This window comes from Microcaecilia unicolor, chromosome 3, assembly GCF_901765095.1.
Source record: "Microcaecilia unicolor chromosome 3, aMicUni1.1, whole genome shotgun sequence".
Taxonomy (NCBI): Eukaryota; Metazoa; Chordata; class Amphibia; order Gymnophiona; family Siphonopidae; genus Microcaecilia; species Microcaecilia unicolor.
The window spans coordinates 209,571,259-209,590,949 of NC_044033.1; the positions used below are offsets into that span (position 1 = coordinate 209,571,259).

At 45.4% G+C, this 19,691-nt stretch overlaps 1 protein-coding gene across 4 annotated transcripts in view; it reads right to left on the reverse strand.

Moving 5' to 3' along the window:
• Window positions 1-7,252: 7,252 nt before the first annotated feature.
• Window positions 7,253-19,691, reverse strand: part of DDX39B (DExD-box helicase 39B) — a 28,558-nt gene continuing 16,119 nt past the window's right edge. For all 4 annotated transcript variants that reach the window (XM_030197341.1, XM_030197340.1, XM_030197342.1 and 1 more), the window contains 6 exons: window positions 14,042-14,160; window positions 10,521-10,652; window positions 10,256-10,365; window positions 9,566-9,710; window positions 8,842-8,989; window positions 7,253-7,956 (listed from right to left, as the gene is read on the reverse strand). In XM_030197341.1, the coding sequence (XP_030053201.1) occupies window positions 7,940-7,956; window positions 8,842-8,989; window positions 9,566-9,710; window positions 10,256-10,365; window positions 10,521-10,652; window positions 14,042-14,160 (671 nt within the window). In that variant the 3' untranslated portion in view covers window positions 7,253-7,939. The remainder of the gene's footprint in view (window positions 7,957-8,841; window positions 8,990-9,565; window positions 9,711-10,255; window positions 10,366-10,520; window positions 10,653-14,041; window positions 14,161-19,691) is intronic.

Genomic DNA, 19,691 nt, shown 5'->3' on the forward strand with positions numbered 1-19,691 from the left:
TCTGGACAGATTTTTACGATCTGTGTCCCACAAATGAGAAGACGCATAGACTGGAATGGGCTTCAACGACAACTCCAGCAGTTGGAACATAAGGATAGGGCCAGATAGACTTCTATGGTCTATGTTTCAGAAACACAAAAGAAAGACCATAACCAAGTATATAATATCACACTCATTGCTTTAATCATGAATTGATAATGAGTGTGACTATTGGCAAGACTGGATGAACCATTCAGGTCTTTATTTGCTGTCACTATGTTACAATTAATCCTTTTTGCTCCCACGCTGATGAGTAGACCTCAGCTCTGACACAGGCATGAGCATCAGATACTGTGCACGATCCGCGACAATGAAACACCAAGTAACCAGGAGAGGAACAGCTGACCGCCGGGAACAGGAGGATAAATATTGCAGATAAGCTCACCCTCGGCATTGCAGGTTTTTTTTTTCTCTTCTCTTGCCTTACTATCTACTCTTCATTTGGAATGACTTTCTGAAATACAGAAGCTAACCTGCTTGTATAAAGCTTTAATAAGTAACATACAACTGTAACTTAAATGCCTTTTAAATGTGTGCCAGGCTCCCCATACCATTACACTGAAGCGAGAACTGTAATGCTTTTAATTGCTAATTAATACCTAACAACATTATGGTCATCAAAAAAATGTTATGTAAATGCCTTTTAAATGTCTGCTAGGTTTTCCGTAGCATCACACCGAAATAAGATCTGTAAAGCTGTTTAACCTGCACAGGCTAACTCTTTGTTCGCTGTAACATTGTTGCAAAGAACTCCTGTGATAAATTGCAAGCACAGACGCTTTAACACTGTAATATCCTAGCAAAGAATTCTTGTAATAAATTGCAAACATAGATGCCTTAATCGAACTGCTACCCTGTCTGCTGAAATATTACAGCAGAAACTCCTAAATCTGATCAGCATAATTACCTAAGTGCACTGCTACTCTTTAATGCATCTCAGGATCTTTTAAATGCCCTGCTCTAACCACCTGCTTCTAATACTTCTAAATTGCCTCGCACCACAAACGAATTGCTACACTTTAATGTTTAAATGTACACTAAATGTTCTAATTTGCCTTGTTACTTTAAACACATGCTAAACCTTTAAAATTACTTGCTCTTAGCGTCCTTAAATGCCTACCTCACAAACGTCTTATAAACGACTGTTAGACATCCAATAAAGTCATAAGGAGACACGATCGGCTATATACTTTAAACACATATTACTAATTTCAGACCAAGAGCCAACATGAACACCAACAAACTGATTATGATAATTTACTTCCTCTCCCTAACATACTACGCATGGACTATCCCTAACACAAACACCAATCTACCTACAACACATACACCCTACAGACAATTCATATACAACCCACTAGAACAAAAGAACAATCAACTAAAAGGAAAAACAAATATATATGTAAACAACCAACAGAAAGGGAAGAAATGACATATCAAAACTAGACATCAGGAAAACAGGCAACTAATACAAATTAAGACTTCAACACCCCTAACCGAATCTTACCATTCAATTCAAATTGGATACTTGAACGCCAGATCAGTAGTGACCAAGACAGAGGATATAACAGACTGGATCACTGCAGATAACCTGGACTTCCTCTTCATCACTGAAACCTGGATCCACAACCTTCAAGATCCTATAATCCTAGAACTATGCCCACCAGGATATAAAATTACACACTTGACAAGAAATGGAAAAAGGGGAGGAGGAATAGCCATAATATACAGATCTGAGTTCAACATCACAAACATAGCTGAATCCATAATGCCACAACTTGAAATCGCTTCCATAAGAATCAATCACCCAAAACTGCAGGAACACCTTAACGCAGTTTTATTTTACAGACCACCAGGCAACTGGCGAGACTGCCAAACGCACTTCATGGACTTTATCTCGAACACCTGCATCTCTTTCCTCCAACCTCATCGTAATAGGAGATATTAACCTACACCTGGAAGATCTCACCAAAACAAATACCCAAGACTGTAGAGAGTTCCTACAACTATGGGATCTACAAGGACAAAATACACAACCAACACACGAAAAAGGACACACATTAGACCTCATAACATACAAATTTGACCACGACGCAAACGTTATACTAACACACACAAAATGGTCACCTACACTGTGGTCAGACCACTACAAAACACATATAACCCTCCAATGGAGAACGAAAGACTTACCTAACAAACAAATATGAAAAACCTACACCACAAGAGGAAAAATAGATCTGGTTCAATTCTGGCAACAGACCTACAACGATGGTTGGACAACAAAAACAGATACAACTCAATTCCTCTCAAATTGGGACAACAGATGTAAACTAACACTAGACATCATTGCCCCAATCCAAACCAGAACATCGCACAGAAAGAATTCAATACCATGGTTCAACGAAGAACTGAAAAAACTCAAAACACAAGTTAGGAAACTAGAACGAGCTTGGAACAAAAAGAAAGACGATCCCACACTTAACAACTGGAAGCAGCTCCGAAGGAAATACAAATATACCATAAAACAAACCAAAAGACAATACTACAAAACTGAAATTGGATCAAACTACAAAGACACACACAAACTCTTCCAACTTGTAAATAAATTATTAGACACCACTCCAGTCACCAACAACAGCAAAGACATACCGGGAGCTAACGACTTGGCGAAGTACTTCAAGGAGAAAATCATACAACTGCGACTTAAAATACCTGTCAGCCACACCGAATACAGCACACTCCTGGACTGCCTAGACCCAGATCCTGGAATATATCCAGCAGACAGAATCTGGACGGAATTCACAATAATACCAGAAGATCTTATCTCACAAACGCTTAAAAGATTCGCCAAATCTCACTGCAAACTAGATATATGCCCAAACAACCTCATGAAATCGGCCCCTCAACAATTTATTAAAGACCTAACAAACCACATAAACTGCATGCTACAAAATGGACTTTTCCCCAAGGGAAAAAGGTAACATTTTACTCACCCCTATACCCAAGGATGCAAAGAAAAATGCAAATGAACTAACGAACTATAGACTAGTAGCATCCATCCCCTTAATTACCAAAATAACAGAAGGCATAGTGACCAAACAACTCACAGACTATCTAAACAAGTTCTCGATATTACACGATTCTCAATCAGGATTTCACTCTAACCACAGTACTGAAACCGTACTAGTCACGCTCATGAACAAATTCAAACAATTGATAGCAAACGGCAACAACATTCTACTGCTACAATTCGACATGTCAAGTGCATTCGACATGGTCGACCATGGAATTTTATTACACATCCTCGAATACTTCGGAATTGGAGGCAACGTTCTCAATTGGTTGAAAGGGTTCCTCACTACACGCTCATATCAAGTGACTTCAAACTCGATTACATCAGTGACATGGAAACCTGAATGCGGAGTTCCACAGGGATCCCCCCTCACCGACCATATTCAACCTAATGATGACACCCTTGGCCAAATTACTATCGAATCAGAACCTAAACCCATATATATACGCTGACGATGTAACGATCTTCATCCCATTCCATCAAGATTTAAAGGAAATCTCCAATGAAATCAAGCAAAGCCTACATATTATGAATTCCTGGGCAGATGCATTTCAGCTGAAACTCAATGCTGAGAAAACCCAGTGCCTGGTACTCACCTCGCAATACAGTAAGAATAAATTTACCACCATCAACACACCTAAACTAAACCTACCAGTTTTGGACACCCTGAAAATCCTCGGAGTCACCATTGATCGACATCTTACACTTCCGAACCATGCAAATAACATAACCAAACAGATGTTTCATTCAATGTGGAAGCTAAAAAGAGTTAGACCATTTTTTCCAAGGATTGTCTTCCGCAATCTGGTACAATCACTGGTACTCAGTCATCTGGACTACTGTAACTCACTCTACGCTGGTTGTAAAGAGCAAATACTCAAAAAACTCCAGAGAGCTCAGAATACGGCAGCCAGGCTAATATTCGGCACACCAAAATATGAAAGTGCGAAACCCCTACGAGAAAAACTACACTGGCTCCCACTAAAAGAACGCATCACGTTCAAACTTTGCACTTTAGTCCATAAAATCATCCATGGTAATGCCCCAGCCTACATGTCAGATCTAATAGAACTACCACCCAGGAACGCAAAAAAATCTTCCCGCACCCCTCATTCTTCATCCTCCCAAGTGTAAGGGTTTGAAATACAAATCAATGCACGCATCTACCTTTTCCTATACGAGCACGCAGCTCTGGAATGCGCTGCCATGTAACTTGAAAACGGTCTATGAACTGACCAATTTCCGCAAATTATTAAAAACCTCTCTTCGACGAGATATATCACAAAGATCAACATGTGTAATTGTATAATCTTTTGAACTTTTAGTACTGTCTTACAATGTCTTTTGCTTTAACACCATCATGTAATTCACCACCATGTAACACAAACCCTCTGTAAACCTAATGTATATTCACTTCTATTTCCAGTACCCATGATGTATTGTAAGCCACATTGAGCCTGCAAAGAGGTGGGGATAATGTGGGATACAAATGCAATAAATAAATAAATAGTCACCTGACCTACTGGCACATGCATGTGACCTTTCAGCACACAGTGCCAGTAAATCAGAGACAAATTTTACATGTGCACACCAGAGTGTTCCATGTTTCAACTGCCATTCCTTCCTTGCCTACAGTGCTGTGGTTCAAATCCAGAGACTAAGGGAGCTGACTGGAATTTTCTTTAATGTACCATTAAATTCTTACAGTGATGGTCGGGATGGGTTACATTCTTGCGGGGACAGGTGGGGATGGGTACGATTCCAGTGGGGACAGGCGGAGATGGGTAAGATTTCTGTCCCCGTGCAACTCTCAACTCTTCAAGCACAGATGCAGATTTGAATGATGTTACAGACCATCCCCATCAAGGGCGCTTATTTGGCCTGTCTTCTCCTTTGTTTTTTTTTTTTTTATAGGCCTGGGTGCCATTATTTACTATGCGAGTTCTGTAGTAGTCAGGCATTGCTTTGTGTTTCTCCCACTGCATGGTTGGAGTTACAGTGACTGGCCATGGGTGGTACACCAATGTCCCTTGGCAATCTCTGTAAAAGTGGAACAGCAGGTCATAACTGTGAGCCTTGAGCTACAGCTGACCCTCTTGCTTACGGAGAAGAGACTGCTATCAGTTGGGAAGAGAGCAGATATTGTGTGCTCAGAGGACTGCAGTGTGGGGCCTGATAAGGCACAAGCACACAGTGGACTCGCAAAAAGTGCATGAGGTTGGTACCAACAATGCCCAGAAAAGATCTGGAGGAAAAAAAATGCACTGGTATAAGATTTTCCTTTTTTTTTTTTTTTAAGTCAATTTTCATGGAGCAAAACTGTTGAGCTACTTGTGTGTGAACATATTAGACTGAAGGAAGGACTTTTGCCAGTGCACAAAGTCTAAAGCTTCTGTTGAGCTGGAGGAGAGCTCTAGGACAGTGGATCCATCACAGATGTCACCACCAGAATGACACAGTCCACAAGAAGTAGAGGCTGACCACAGACTAGACCAACTCGGGAGATGATGTTTGATGAAAATACTTTATTGATTGTTCAAGGGACCCTACACGGTCCGTGTTTTGACGCTTCTTGTGGACTGTGTCGATTCATCTTAGAGGTTTCTCCTGTTCTATTGTTCCTCCTCCTCCACCTCCAGCATAACTGCATGTTCCCTGCTTGGTCGTGAAAAAATGTTCTCTACAGTAGCTTCCACTGATTTAACCTACATAGACATCAGACACAATAGTCTTTAGCTACTTAGATCACCCTGGCACCCTTTTTTTAAATAGTGACAAGTTTCCAAGTTTGTTTAAAAACTTCCTACCCCGTGCCTAAGGGAAGCATACCAAGACAAAACAGGATACAATAGGAAAAAAGGGGAAAACTACAATATAGTTAGAAAAGAGTGGGAGGAAAAACATATAGGGATATTGCATTTGTAGTCAAAGTCACAGAGGAAATCGTTGGGTACCAAAACATTCATAAGAATAAGATTATTGCACTGTAGGAAAAGCATCCTAAAAAAAAAAAAGTTTTCAAGTCTTTAAGCACAGAGGCTACAGACTACAAGCAGCAGGTCTGCAATTTCATATTTGAGCTCCTTCAAATCTCCAAGATAAATAATATTTGTTACAAATCACCAGGACCCGATGCTCATTACTTCTTAGATGTCGCCTATGTCAGGTGGGTGATACATGAAGAATGGCTCTGGCTTGGCTTCGGATATTTTCCCAACATACTCCACAGTAAACACTCAAAGAATTCATTTAGGTTTTCTGAATGCAAACCAGCCTATCCAAGCTCTGTACACCTGGGTCCAAAATACCAGAGTACAACCCAATCCAAGCTCTCTTGCCTCTGCCCCCTTTATCGGCAAGGGAGTGAAATCCAGTTGGACTGTTACCCCACAGCATCTCTGAATTCCTCCCAAAGCTTGGACTGTCCTGTGCTGCATGGTCCAGCCTACCATCTGCTGAGGACAAAAATACTGGGAAGGGGATCTTGTACCAAAGCCTATATAGAACAATGCCATCAAAACAGTTGGTCTGTCTCCATCTGCTGGTAGAGGAACAATCTCATTCCTCCTGTGTGATCTGGAGGAATAAGGCAGGTTGCTGCTGTTCACTTCAGTCAAAAAAGTGGACAGATGTTAATGGTAATAATATAGTTAGAGCAATGGTAAAGTCACACAGCAGCCACGGGTTTAAAATTCTTGAACGCTGTTAGTCTCTTATCTGGCAGGGGCTACTACAGAGCCCCACTGAAAGAAAGAGAGACAAAAGATACCAGTGGTATTTTTCTTACCTTTAAGTTATTGAACAATTTCATCAGCATCCTGGTGCTGAATGAGGTCAAACCCCAGACACAGATCTTACCACTGCTACATTGTCAAATAGTGCACTGGGAGAGAGATGAATTATTTCCCTCCCCAGTATTATAGCCCAGATTGAGATCCCACGGAATCCAACAAGAAAATGTTCAGGCTAAAAACCTTCCAAAGGTTATGGCACAGTCACAGCTCAAGAAGCAAGGGGAGGGGAGAGAATTTCTCCAGAAAGCATAGACACCTCCACTGGCCCTGTGCCCCACCTTTTTGATAAAAAAAATAACCTCTCAAAAAAATCCCCTTCCCCAAAAGTAAAGAGAATTCAACCAACTCCCACTTAACACTACCACTTATTTAATTACTAAACCAGTACAATCAAAATTATTTTTTAGATGTAACATCAAATACAGCTGTACAACTCTCTCGTTAACAGTGGCAAGATTTCCATGCACACGCATACATGCACCTATGGTAACGAGGGGCAATGCGTCCACATCTGTATAAAAGCGCCAAAGAGTCATTTTTAAAAAAAGACTTAAGATCCATAATAAAACAAGGCTTCCTCGTCTGTACTGGACTCTGGAAACTTGTCAAGTAAGATGCATTGATGAAATCTTGAGTGTTGAAAAAGGGAACAGTGATCCCATCTGCTCCTGTGTTTTGTAGTTCCAGAAATGCCATCAACAAGTCTCTCGGCCAGATATACTGTACCTGTATCCATCAGTGGCCATCTCCAAGATAAACCATATCCACTGGAGTTATCGCAACAATCCCCCTCCATACCCCTACCAACACACTCAAGTAGAAAGAAGACAGACTTTATTTGTCCAGAATTTTCAAATCGTACGTTGGCAGGTCCACAACCCCTTCAATCAACAACAAAGCTGTCTCTGGGAGAAGGGATTAAGGGAGGAAGTGGTCTGTCCCCACTGCTGTAGTAAGATGATCCCTCTCGCCCCTTAAAGTTAAAAAAAAATTACATAATGAAATGAAACAGACGGCCTGTACTCTCTCCTTTTTATCGGGTCTGTTCAACTGTGAAGAAAAGAGAGAAGACAACAGTGAGCAAACAAGGAAAAAGCTGTACTACATTAACATAAACAAAAAAAAACACAAAAAAATAAAAAAGTTAAAGCTACTGACATAGGTTCTGAGAGAACATTTCTCTAGGCAAGTGAATGTTATTTTCCTCTGTGCTTTGATGAATTAAAGACTGGGCTAAAAGAGAAATTGCAGGTTCATTGATAATGAGAGTCTGAATTAAAGTTTGCTCCATTTATCAGCTAGTTTCCATAGGGTAAAACCCCTTCCCCATAGTTTCAAACTTGAACTTTCTGCCAGAGGTAGAAATGTAACTCTCACAGCCTACAGCATTAAACAGATATACCATATAATCTTAAGGCTCTCTACATTAATCTAATATCCCTAGTACATTAACACATTTTAATTAAACAACTCAATACTCAATAATATTAAGGTGTAGACAGCAGTCCAGCAACAATAAGGGTGCTAGCCAGTCTTCTGCCTTTGGGAGGCCCACATCCAAGCGAAGCCACTATGGCTACCAGTGCCTGCTAGTACAGAGTGCAGGCTAAAGGAGCAAAGAGAAGCTGAAGAGGTGGAGGAAAAAAAAATCTGTCCCCATCCAAAAAAAAAACAAAAAAACAAAAGAGAACAAAAACCACACACCTTACAAGGAACTGCCAACTACAACATTTTTTTTAGCTAGCACCAATGTATTTCCCACCCTAGGCCAATGCCAACTCCTTATTATTCCACCCCCACCCCTTTTCAGATAGTATTTTTGGTTTCACAACCTGGCACAGAAACAAAGAAAAATGTTTTCTCGCAAAATGTTTTTACAAGACTGTATATGATGAGGACAGCAAAGGAACATGTGGGGGTTGCGTGTAAACTCACTGTATGAGGAGATATCGATCTCATCTGGAAGCTCACTGATGTTCACCTCGAAGCGATCTTGCACATCATTCAGAATCTTAGCATCATTCTCATCAGACACGAAGGTGATGGCCAAGCCCTTGGTGCCAAAGCGGCCTGCACGGGCCACCTGAAGGGTAGTATAAGTTGCCATTAATAATTCTTTACTGGAACAAGCACAACCCCTCTCTCTACACTAATCTGCTGCTCTATCACTTGACAGGACAGTATCTCAAGGTCTACAGTGCACAGCTTATAGAACATATAATGTATTACATACAAATTGACATTAGCATATTATAATAGCACAACAAACCCTGGCATGTAAAGCTTTAGTGGCATTTTACTCAATATATGGTGTTGCACTATTATATGAGCCTACTCAACCAGAAGCTGAAGCCCTAGGAGCATAAAGACCAACACCCGTGACCGAAAGCAGAACCTCAGGAGCTTGCACAACTGAATATCAGCTTTAAAAGACTGTAGCCCTGATTGACCAGTGAAGGATAGCCCAGTGACCCCATCTTGGGAACCTAGTAATCCTATGGCACTAGTCCACATCTGCACCATCTGATGGAAGAGGATCTTAACCCACTTGTCTGAACTAGTCTAGCATGAATGTTAACGAAGCTATAATTGGTTACTCATTGCAAGCAGAGCAATGAAAATCAAGAACATTTCACACACTCTCAAAGCTGGGACATACCCTATGCAGGTAGGTGTCAGAATCTTCTGGCATGTCATAGTTAAAAGCAATGTTGACTCTCTCGATGTCCATACCACGACCAAAAAGGTTGGTGGCTACCAAGATACGTCGCTGAAAGTCTTTAAACTGCTGATAGCGGGATAACCTGGGAACAGGTAGGAGATTGTGTGTAGAGACATCACTCGGAACACAAGCAGCACCAAGCGCAACACTAAACGATGCTCCTCTTCCTCCACCCTCCTCACCCCCATGCAACTGCACAACAGAAAACTTTGCAAAGGGACATGACAGATTAAAGGGTTACTGCTAGGCTGAAGACCACGGTTCCACTTCTGGCTCTTGCTGAAGAGGCTTAGGCTTTTGGGGTGGGGGGGTGGGGAAACAGAAAAGTTATGGAGTTATGCAGCAGACACCTAGAGTGGAACCCAGAACCTGCTGGTACTGGAGAGGTTCGAAGATGTGGGCTCCATCTTTTGTGAAGGCTTCTGAGCACAGCACAGGAGACCTAGGTTCTCTAGGTCCACTACTCCTAGACTCAAACTTCCCCTGGTTAACCAAGGAACTGCATCTTACTTACAGCTGCAACAAGAATATAAGAGAACAGGAAAAAAGGGAATAATTCCACCCAGAGATAAACAAGACAAAATGGAGTTAAGTGGAGGGTGGGGGAGAAGATGGGTGGCCTCTCACCTCTCCTCCTGGGCCATACCACGGTGAATAGCGATTGCAGGGAAGTTTTGTTCCACAAGTAGCTGTGCCAGTGCAATACACCTCTGTACGGACTTCACAAAGATCACCACCTGGTGAAGGACAGAGATAGAGAGGATGCGGTCAGAGTTGGCAGCTCTCGTTCTCCTCACTCCATTACTGATAAGACACTCCACATGACTGTTGCACGCACACCCCATCAGTGAGATGCTGCTTGGTTCTCTTTCTTCCCCAAAGCGAGGGTTACCTGGTTGAACTCCAGCACATCTAGCAGGTCGAAGAGTTTCCGGTTCTTTTCGTTGTCCTTCAGCTTCACGTAGTACTGCTGCAAGCCATGCAGGGTCAACTTTGTCTCATCATCCACAAAGATCTCCATCGGCTGGGGAGGAAACTAGGGGTTAAACCAAGGGGGGCGCCAAACCAGCCACAAAATATGGAGGTGGGGGGGGGGGACCCATCTCTGATCTCCTGTTACAACTTCCATTTTTAATACTCTCCTTTGTCCAATGAAGATGTCACATTGCCCCCCAAATCTCAAGGGGCCATCACACCTGCTTTTGGCTGCTTCCGAACACATTTAGCTTCTAGAAGGGTGAGGAAAGCAGTGGCTTTCAAAATGGCTTCCATCTTTTGCAAAAGCAAGAACCATGAGGTCAAAAGGCAATGTGGCATTACTGAACACAGGAGGTAGCAAATATTATACACAAGCCCACCTACAAATTTATATAACTTATAAAGATAGAACACTCAATGCTACTCCCTTCCCCGTTAGATTCTTGTCCCTAAACCCAGGGCAAATCAGACAGCAATGCACCCCACTCTCTACCCCTCTGGTAGATAAATGTTTAATTGGCGGGAGGGGGGAACCTTGTGATTTTCTGCTCCCATTTTAGGACTCAATCATTCTCCATTTTGCAAGATCACTTTATTCCAAGATTCCCCTGTAAACATCACACTATCAAGATTATTCCTTGTTACTGAGCTATGCAATAAGCACAGGGAGATTGGTGGCTAAGGTGTTCAGTAAGAAGACACAGACAACAGTCCGTTTTGTCAAGCTTATACCTCAATAAATTTGTTAGAATCTGCTGGAAATAGAACGAGTGTGCTGCACGGAAGCCTCAGACGTGTTGTGAAAATTTGACAGTAGGTCAGACTCTACTGCCATTGTGACTCTTGCTGTCCTCCCCACCCGCTCCATAGCCTCCTGCCAGCTACCAGGGCCCCTTCACTTGCAGCTAGCTGTCTTCTCAATTGCTGGCTTTTTTTTTTACATTTAAAAATTATACTAAACAAGTGGGAATCATGAGACTATGAGTCCCATGTAGTTCTGCATCAGAAGGATGTGGGCAAAGGAGATTTAAGGAATACATCTCATCCAGAGGGTTGATGGGGGGGGGGGGGGGGGGGGGGGGGGGGGGGGGGGGGGAATATGAGATGAAGGAAAAAAAATGGTGATACCAAGAAATGGGGAGAGAGGTAATGGTGCAAATCTGGCAGCATGTTAAAAGGCTGGGAACCACCGATCCACAAGAAGTTACCACCCTCTCTGGAGTTTCTGCTACTTCAGACCAAATCTGGCTACCTCTCTGTCACCTCTATAATATTTTATCCCCAAAAGCCCACCTGCCATTCACAAGCTCCATGGTGTTACAGAAACCCAAGGTTTCTTTTGCTAGTCATATGATAAATCACAGAGCTAATACAGAACTTTAACAGAGAATCTTAAGAGGGAGAAGACTAGACAACTATTTTTTTTGGGGGGAGGCCCTCATATTCATTCAATTTAGTATTTATAGACCACTTACACCTAAGCAGTTTACAGTTTTATTTTACGTACTGGGTCTGTCCCTAGTAGGCTCATAATCTAATTAGTACATTTTACTACTTTCACACCTAGGGCAACAGATGGTTAAGTGACTTGCCCAGGGTCACTTGGAGCTGCAGAAAGAATTGAACCTGGTTCCCCAAGATCTCAACTCACTGCCGACCATCAGGCAGCAGTGGGAAACAATCCCAGTTCCCCAGGTCCACACCCTGCTGCACTAACCATTAGGCCACTACTACGCTCCATATGACCCAGTGGCTGCAATGTTTTATATACAGCGGGCCAATATACCGCCTGCAGACACTCCTAACAGCCTGCTATCCAAATGCAACAGCAACTAAAAAGTTAAATGCACTGCTGCCTAGGAATAGAGTGATCTCACAAACTGCAGACACCTGCCCGAGTCTAAAATGGTACTCCCCAGCCCTTCCTAAAATGGAAATGTCTGAAAGCACTGGAAGCTCCCCATCCCACCATTTTATGAAATATAAGTTTTTAGTTGGGGGGGGGGGGGGGCTCACAATAGTTTCAGGTTTTCACAAGTTCACAAAATCTCCTCCCTCCAACTCCTCCCACCCCAAAGTACAGGGTGCAGCATCACTTTAGAGAGCTAATCCCACCCACCAAAAGTCTATTCATTTGTTTCCCCAAGCGACTCGCAGACCAGCAAAGACAGCTTGTTCCAGGAAACACCCCAAGGTGCCTCAAGATTTCCTTCTGCACAGGAGACAGTTACCCTTTCAAAAGCCAACCACCAGAAACCTCAAGAATTTATTTATTTAAAAAAAAAAAAAAAAAAAATTTGACCACCACCACAGCAGGAAAAAAGGATAAATCAGATCCTGGCGAGAAGGACCAGCTCCTGAAGCCTCCTCCTTTCACGGGCTCTTCTGTGGAGCGGGAGAGGAATGGGGGGGGGCCCAATCCCCTGACATCAGACAGGGAGAGGAAACTAGGCTCTCGGCGCCTCTTCCCTGAGGGACGGCTCACTTGGCCAAGCCTCTTCCGGGATCACATCCACTCTCTTGCTCACGCTGTTTTCAGTCTCCTTCAGAGGAATGGAAATGGAGGTGGGTGGATGGGGGGGGGGGGGGGGGGGGAGAGGGGGTGGCTGCAGGTAAAATCATTTGGTGGGTGCCCCATGGCTGCTGTGACTACATACCGCGCCTCATCTCCCAGATTTTTAAGGGGGCTTTTGCAAACAGGGCCAGACGTAGGTCTTTGAAGGAAGACAAGCTAGACCCTAACAACTTTCCCTAATTACACCCGACAAGATCTTCCGCATTCTCTCTATGCTACTCTGCCTGTTTGGTGCACGTGGGAAGAAGGGGGTAGATAGCCCCCTCCGACCCGAGACCGCGAGAACATCTCAACTTTTCTTCTGGCCACTCCCAATTTTTTCTTTTTCCATTGGCCGCTGTGTCCAACCCCCCTCCCGATGAGCCTGTGATTCTTCCTAACAAGTTGCTAGGTTCACCGTTACTCAGGTGCAGCGACAGAATAAGCAAAAAACTCAGAGGGTGGGCATCTGCTTAGCTACCAACTTGTAACTGTGCCCTGCTCCCCAGGCCAGGAGCAGCAAGGCTCCTTCTCCCGAGAGCTGAAGAGTGGATGTATTATCTCGTCGTGCAGCTGATTCTTGCGAACTACGCTGGATCTGTCTTGCCGTGCTTCCTGGGCATCCCGAGACCCCGAGGGACAAGTGACAGAAGATCGTGCCTTTGCTTCTTCTCCCCCCCCCCCCCCCTTTCCTGAATAGCTCTTTACCCGCGCACATAGATTAACGGAGGTGGTGCAGATTGAGAGGTTACTGTGTTGCCCCCTCTCCCAGGGAGACTGTTTGATGGTCTTGGGGTAGGTATATAGGCAGGGGGGAGGAGAATGCTGCTGCTGCTGTTGCCGCCACTGGTGTGTATAGAAGCTTTAGAAGAGGTATTTACATCCTGCATGAATTTGCGGCAAACAGGCCGGATCTCCTTGCTCAAGGTGGCGCTGAACATCATGACCTGCTTCTCATGCGGGGTCATGCGGAAGATCTCCTGGACGTCACGACGCATGTCTGAGAAAAAGAAAGCAAACTAAGTTTTGGAAGTGGGGAGGGATACTTAAACAAAGTAACATAGTAAATGAAGGCAGATAAAGACCTGAGCGGTCCATCCAGTCTACCCAACAAGATAAACTCATTTTACTTGATATGCGACAATTTATAGATATACCCAAGTTTACTTTGTCCTTGCCTTTCTCAGGGCGCAGACCATATAAGTCTGCCCCGCACTATTCTTGTACTAAAAGTTCTGAAGCTAACATCGAAGCCCCTTAAAATTTACACTCCAGCCCATCCCTCTTCTCCCCAGCTCCCATTTTGTTTCCCAATTACCGGCGTCACCACCCAATCTCAACTAAGATTCCGTGGATCCATTCCTTCTAAACAGGATTCCTTTGTGTTTATCCCATGCATGTTTGAATTCCATTACCGTTTTCATATCCACCACCTCCTGCGGGAGGGCATTCCACATATCCACCTCCCTCTCCGTGAAAAAAATACTTCCTGACATTACTCCCGAGTCTGCCCCTTTTTCAACCTCAATTCATGTCCTCTAGTTCTACCGCCTTCCCATCTCCGAAAAAGGTTCATTTGTGGATTAATACCTTTCAAATATTTGAATGTCATTATCATGTCACAATACTCCCAAGTGGGGCCTCAACAGTGCATTTTTTGTAGAAAAAAAGGTGCCGGTACTCATTATGGGCGGGGTCACCACATATGGCTCCACCCCTATGATAGCCACACCCACATTAGCCATACCCCTTATATCAGCCATGGCGCATATAAACAGACATTGTTGAAAATATACTAGTATAGGAGAAAAACAATAACTTGTGATTTTTTTTCATTATAAATCATTTCTGTAAGATGTTACAGCTCCAGTATACCCAGTGCAAAATAAGACAACAGATGTAAATTCTTAAATTGGACAAATTCCAAACACTAAAATGAAAATAAAATATATTTTTTCTACCTTTGTTGTCTGGTGACTGTTTTCTATCCATACTGGTCCAAGTGTCTGATTCTGCTGCTCTCTATCTGTTCTCTTAACTCCGTTTCCAGGGCTTCCTTTCCATTTATTTCTTTACTTTCCTCCTTTCTTCCATGTCCAGCATTTCTCCTCTCTCCCCGCCAACCCCTCCATCCATCCATGTCCAGCAATTCTCCTCTATCTCCTGCTCTGCTCTCCATCCATTTCCAGCATTTCGCCTTCCTCTCCTGCCATCCCATCCATGTGCATCTCCTTCCTATCTTCCCTCCCCTCCATCCATGTCCAGCATGTCTCCTCTCCCCTCCCATGTCCAGTGATTCTCCGCTCTCCCCTGCCCTCCTCTCCTATCCAAGTCCAGCAATTCTCTCTTCCCTGCCTTCCCCTTCCATCCATGTCCAGCAATTCTCCATTCTCCTCTCTCCCCTGCCCAGCAATTCTCCATTCTCCTCTCTCCCCTGCCCTACTATCCCATCCCCTCCATGTCCAGCGATTCTCTTTTGCCCCCTATCCTCCCCCTCCCTTCAATGTCCAGTGACTCGCCCCAGCCTCCACCTGTCCCCGAGATCATTCAAACCCCAGCCCCATTTGCCCAGCCCCACTTGGCCACACACACCCCCAGCCCCAATTGGCCACACACACACACCCCCAGCCCCAATTGGCCACACACACACACCCCCCCAGCCCCACTTGCCCACACACACACACACACCCCCCAGCCCCACTTGCCCACACACACACACCCCCAGCCCCACTTGCCCACACAACCCCCCCCAGCCCCACTTGCTCACCCTCCCCTGCTCGCTCCCTGCTGTTTGCACCGATCCCTGCCTCTTAAAACTTATTTTTTCGCGAACCGGCAGACTGAAGAAATAAAACAAACAGCTGACAGGCTTGCCTCCTTCGATCGCGTCGGCCGCTTCCTTTCCCTGCATTCTCAGCGCGTCTCGCCCTCCTCTGATGTCATTTCCTTTCCTCGAGGGCGGGACGCGCTGAGAATGCAGGGAAAGGAAGCGGCCGACGCGATCGAAGGAGGCAAGCCTGTCAGCTGTTTGTTTTATTTCTTCAGTCTGCCGGTTCGCAAAAAAATAAGTTTTACGAGGCAGGGATCGGTGCAAACAGCAGGAAGCGAGCAGGGGAGCCCCAGAAAAAAGGTGCCGGTACGCCATACCGTCGCGTACCGGCACAAAAAAAGCACTGGGCCTCACCAATGACTTGTAGAGAGGCACTTGGAGTATTGTGTTCAGTTTTGGAGGCCGTATCTTGCTAAAGATGTAAAAAGACTGGAAGCGGTTCAAAGAAAAGCTACAAAAATGGTATGGGATTTGCGTTGCAAACTATACGAGGAGAGACTTGCCAACCTGAACATCTATACCTTGGAGGAAAGGAGAAACAGGGGTGACAAACCTTTTCCGGAGACGGAAAGGCAGCAGAACTAGAGGACATAAATTGAGGTTGAAGGAGGGCAGACTCCGGACTAATGTCAGGAAGTATTTTTTCACGGAGAGGGTGGTGGATATGTGGAATGCCCTCCCGTGGGAGGTGGTGGAGATGAAAACGGTAATGGAATTCAAACATGCGTGGAATAAACACAAAGAAATCCTGTTTAGAAGGAATGGTTCAGCGGAATCTTAGCGGACACTGAGTGGCATAAAAGAGCTTCTAGTCTCACATCACTCAAGACTGATGGATACGCTCCCTGAAAGAGGCCGACAGCCACAGGAGTATTTTACAATGTGTCCTTTCCTTGGATGTATGGGGGTCTGATGACCAAGGCATAGCAGGACCTCACCTGACTGCTAGGCAAACACACCTTGCCTTCTCAGAAGAGCAGAAAGTGAAATTAGAGCCACACAAGCAATGGTCTATAAACTGGCTAAGGAACAAGATACACAGCAACCACCAGATTTTGCTGCCTTTCCAGCAAAAAACAAAACAGGAAATAAGGCCCTACTACTCCCCAAGGAGAGGAAGCACCCATCGGTGCAGACTGCTGTGAGAGCACTAACAGAAAGAGAAAATGGACAGCAAGAAAATTCCTGTTTAACAGTGAGAATATAGAGCATTGAACAAGTTAGTCAGGAAGGTAAAATTATGTATCATACCTGATAATTTTCTTTCCATTAATCATAGCTGATCAATCCTTAGACTGGTGGGTTGTGTCCATCTACCAGCAGGTGGAGATAGAGAGCAAACTTTTGCCTCCCTATATGTGGTCATGTGCTGCCGGAAACTCCTCAGTATGTCGATATCAAAGCTCCATCCGCAGGACTCAGCACTTAGAGAATTACACCCACAAAGGGACACTCTGCCCAGCTCACCACCGCCGAAACGGGGGAGGGGAATTAACCCAGCTCATCCCCACACAAGTGGGGGAGGGGAATCCGTCCAGCTCATCCCCGCGGAGCGGGGGAGGGACACCACCCTGCCGATGCGGGGGGATCTGGCTTATCCTGCAACCGCAACCACGGGAGGAGCTGACTGACCCTAACACCGCCGAAGCGGGAGGGGTACAAAGCTGCCCTACAGCGGCACGAAGCAGGAGGGAGCGCCAGCAGAATTTAGGTCTCAATCCAGCCCCGTAAAACGGAGGGGAGAGGAATGCAGCAGCTCACTGTAACACAAAATCGTCTCAACTCTTGAAGAATCCAATTGAAAAAACTTGAACACGAAGTCCTCCTGAACTGGAACTGAAGACTAAACTTGAACCTGAAATGCAACCAGAATATAAACAGTACAGATATCTGGGAGGGGCTATGGATTGATCAGCTATGATTAATGGAAAGAAAATTATCAGGTATGATACATAATTTTACCTTCCATATCATCATGCTGATCAATCCATAGACTGGTGGAATGTACCGAAGCAGTACTCACCCAGGGCGGGACATTGAAATCCCTGACCGCAACACTGAAGCTCCAAACCGGGCCTCCGCCCAAGCAGCCACAGTCAAGCGGTAATGCCTGGAGAAGATATGGGCCGATGCCCAAGTTGCCGCCTTGCAAATCTCTTCCAAGGAGACGGACCCGACCTCTGCCATCGAGGCCACCTGAGCTCTAGTGGAGTGAGCCTTCAGCTGGATAGGCGGCACCTTCCCCGCGGCCACATAAGCCGCTGCAATGGCTTCCTTTACCCATCTTGCCACTGTAGGCTTAGCAGCCTGCAGACCCTTACGAGGGCCTGCAAACAGGACAAACAGATGATCCGACTTCCGGAAATCATTGGTCACTTCCAAGTATCTGATGATGACTCGTCTCACATCTAGATATTTGAGAGCAGAGTACTCCTCTGGGTAGTCCTCCCTACGAAAGGATGGGAGACAGAGCTGCTGATTCACATGGAAGCGAGAAACAATCTTGGGCAGGAAGGAAGGCACTGTGTGAATAGACACTCCTGCCTCAGTGAGCTGCAGAAAAGGCTCTCGACATGATAGGGCCTGGAGCTCAGAAACTCTTCTGGCTGAAGTGATAGCCACCAAAAAGACTGCTTTCAACGTCAGGTCTTTTAGAGATGCCCTCGTAAAGGGTTCAAAAGGCGGCTTCTGCGAGGCTCTTAGCACCAGGTTGAGATTCCACGCAGGCACCACTGAGTACAGAGGAGGGCGCAGGTGATTAACTCCCTTGAGAAAACGCACCACATCTGGCTGCGAAGCCAGGGAAGCACCCTTCAGGCGGCCCCTGAAGCAAGCCAGAGCTGCTACCTGGACTTTAAGGGAACTGAGCAACAGGCCTTTCTCCAGACCTTCTTGCAGGAACGCCAACACTGAAGAAATTGGAGCAGTGAAGGGAGAAAGAGAGCCTGCTTCACACCACGCTGCAAAGGTATGCCAAACCCTGGCGTAAGCAGTAGAAGTAGAGCGCTTCCTCGCTCTCAGCATAGTGGCGATGACCTTGTCTGAGAAGCCCTTCTTCCTCAGACGCTGCCGCTCAATAGCCAGGCTGTAAGACCAAAGGGGGAGGGATCCTCCATCACCACGGGACCCTGATGCAACAGGCCCTGCTCCACAGGCAGCCGCAGAGGGTCGTCCACTGAGAGCCTGATCAAGTCCGCATACCAGGGACGTCTGGGCCAGTCCGGACCCACCAGGATTATCCGGCCCGGATGCTTTGCCACCCGGTCTAGTACCCTGCCCAACATGGGCCAGGGCGGGAACACATAGAGAAGCTCCTGTGTCGGCCACTGTTGGAGAAGAGCATCTACTCCCAGAGATCAAGGGTCCCGTCCTCTGCTGAAAAAGCGCGACACTTGGCAATTGGCCGATGACGCAATCAGATCTAGGCTCGGCTGGCCCCAGCACTTCGTGATGTCCAAGAACGCCTGAGCCGATAACTGCCACTCTCCGGGATCCAAGGTATGGCGACTGAGAAAGTCCGTCTTGACATTCATGACTCCCGCAATGTGGGCTGCTGACAGCTGTTCCAGGTTCGCTTCCGCCCACTGGCATAGATTCATGGCCTCCTTGGCTAGAGGGGCGCTCTTGGTACCTCCCTGGCGGTTGACATAGGCCACAGCCGTGGCATTGTCCGACAGGACCCGTATTGGCTTCAACGCCAG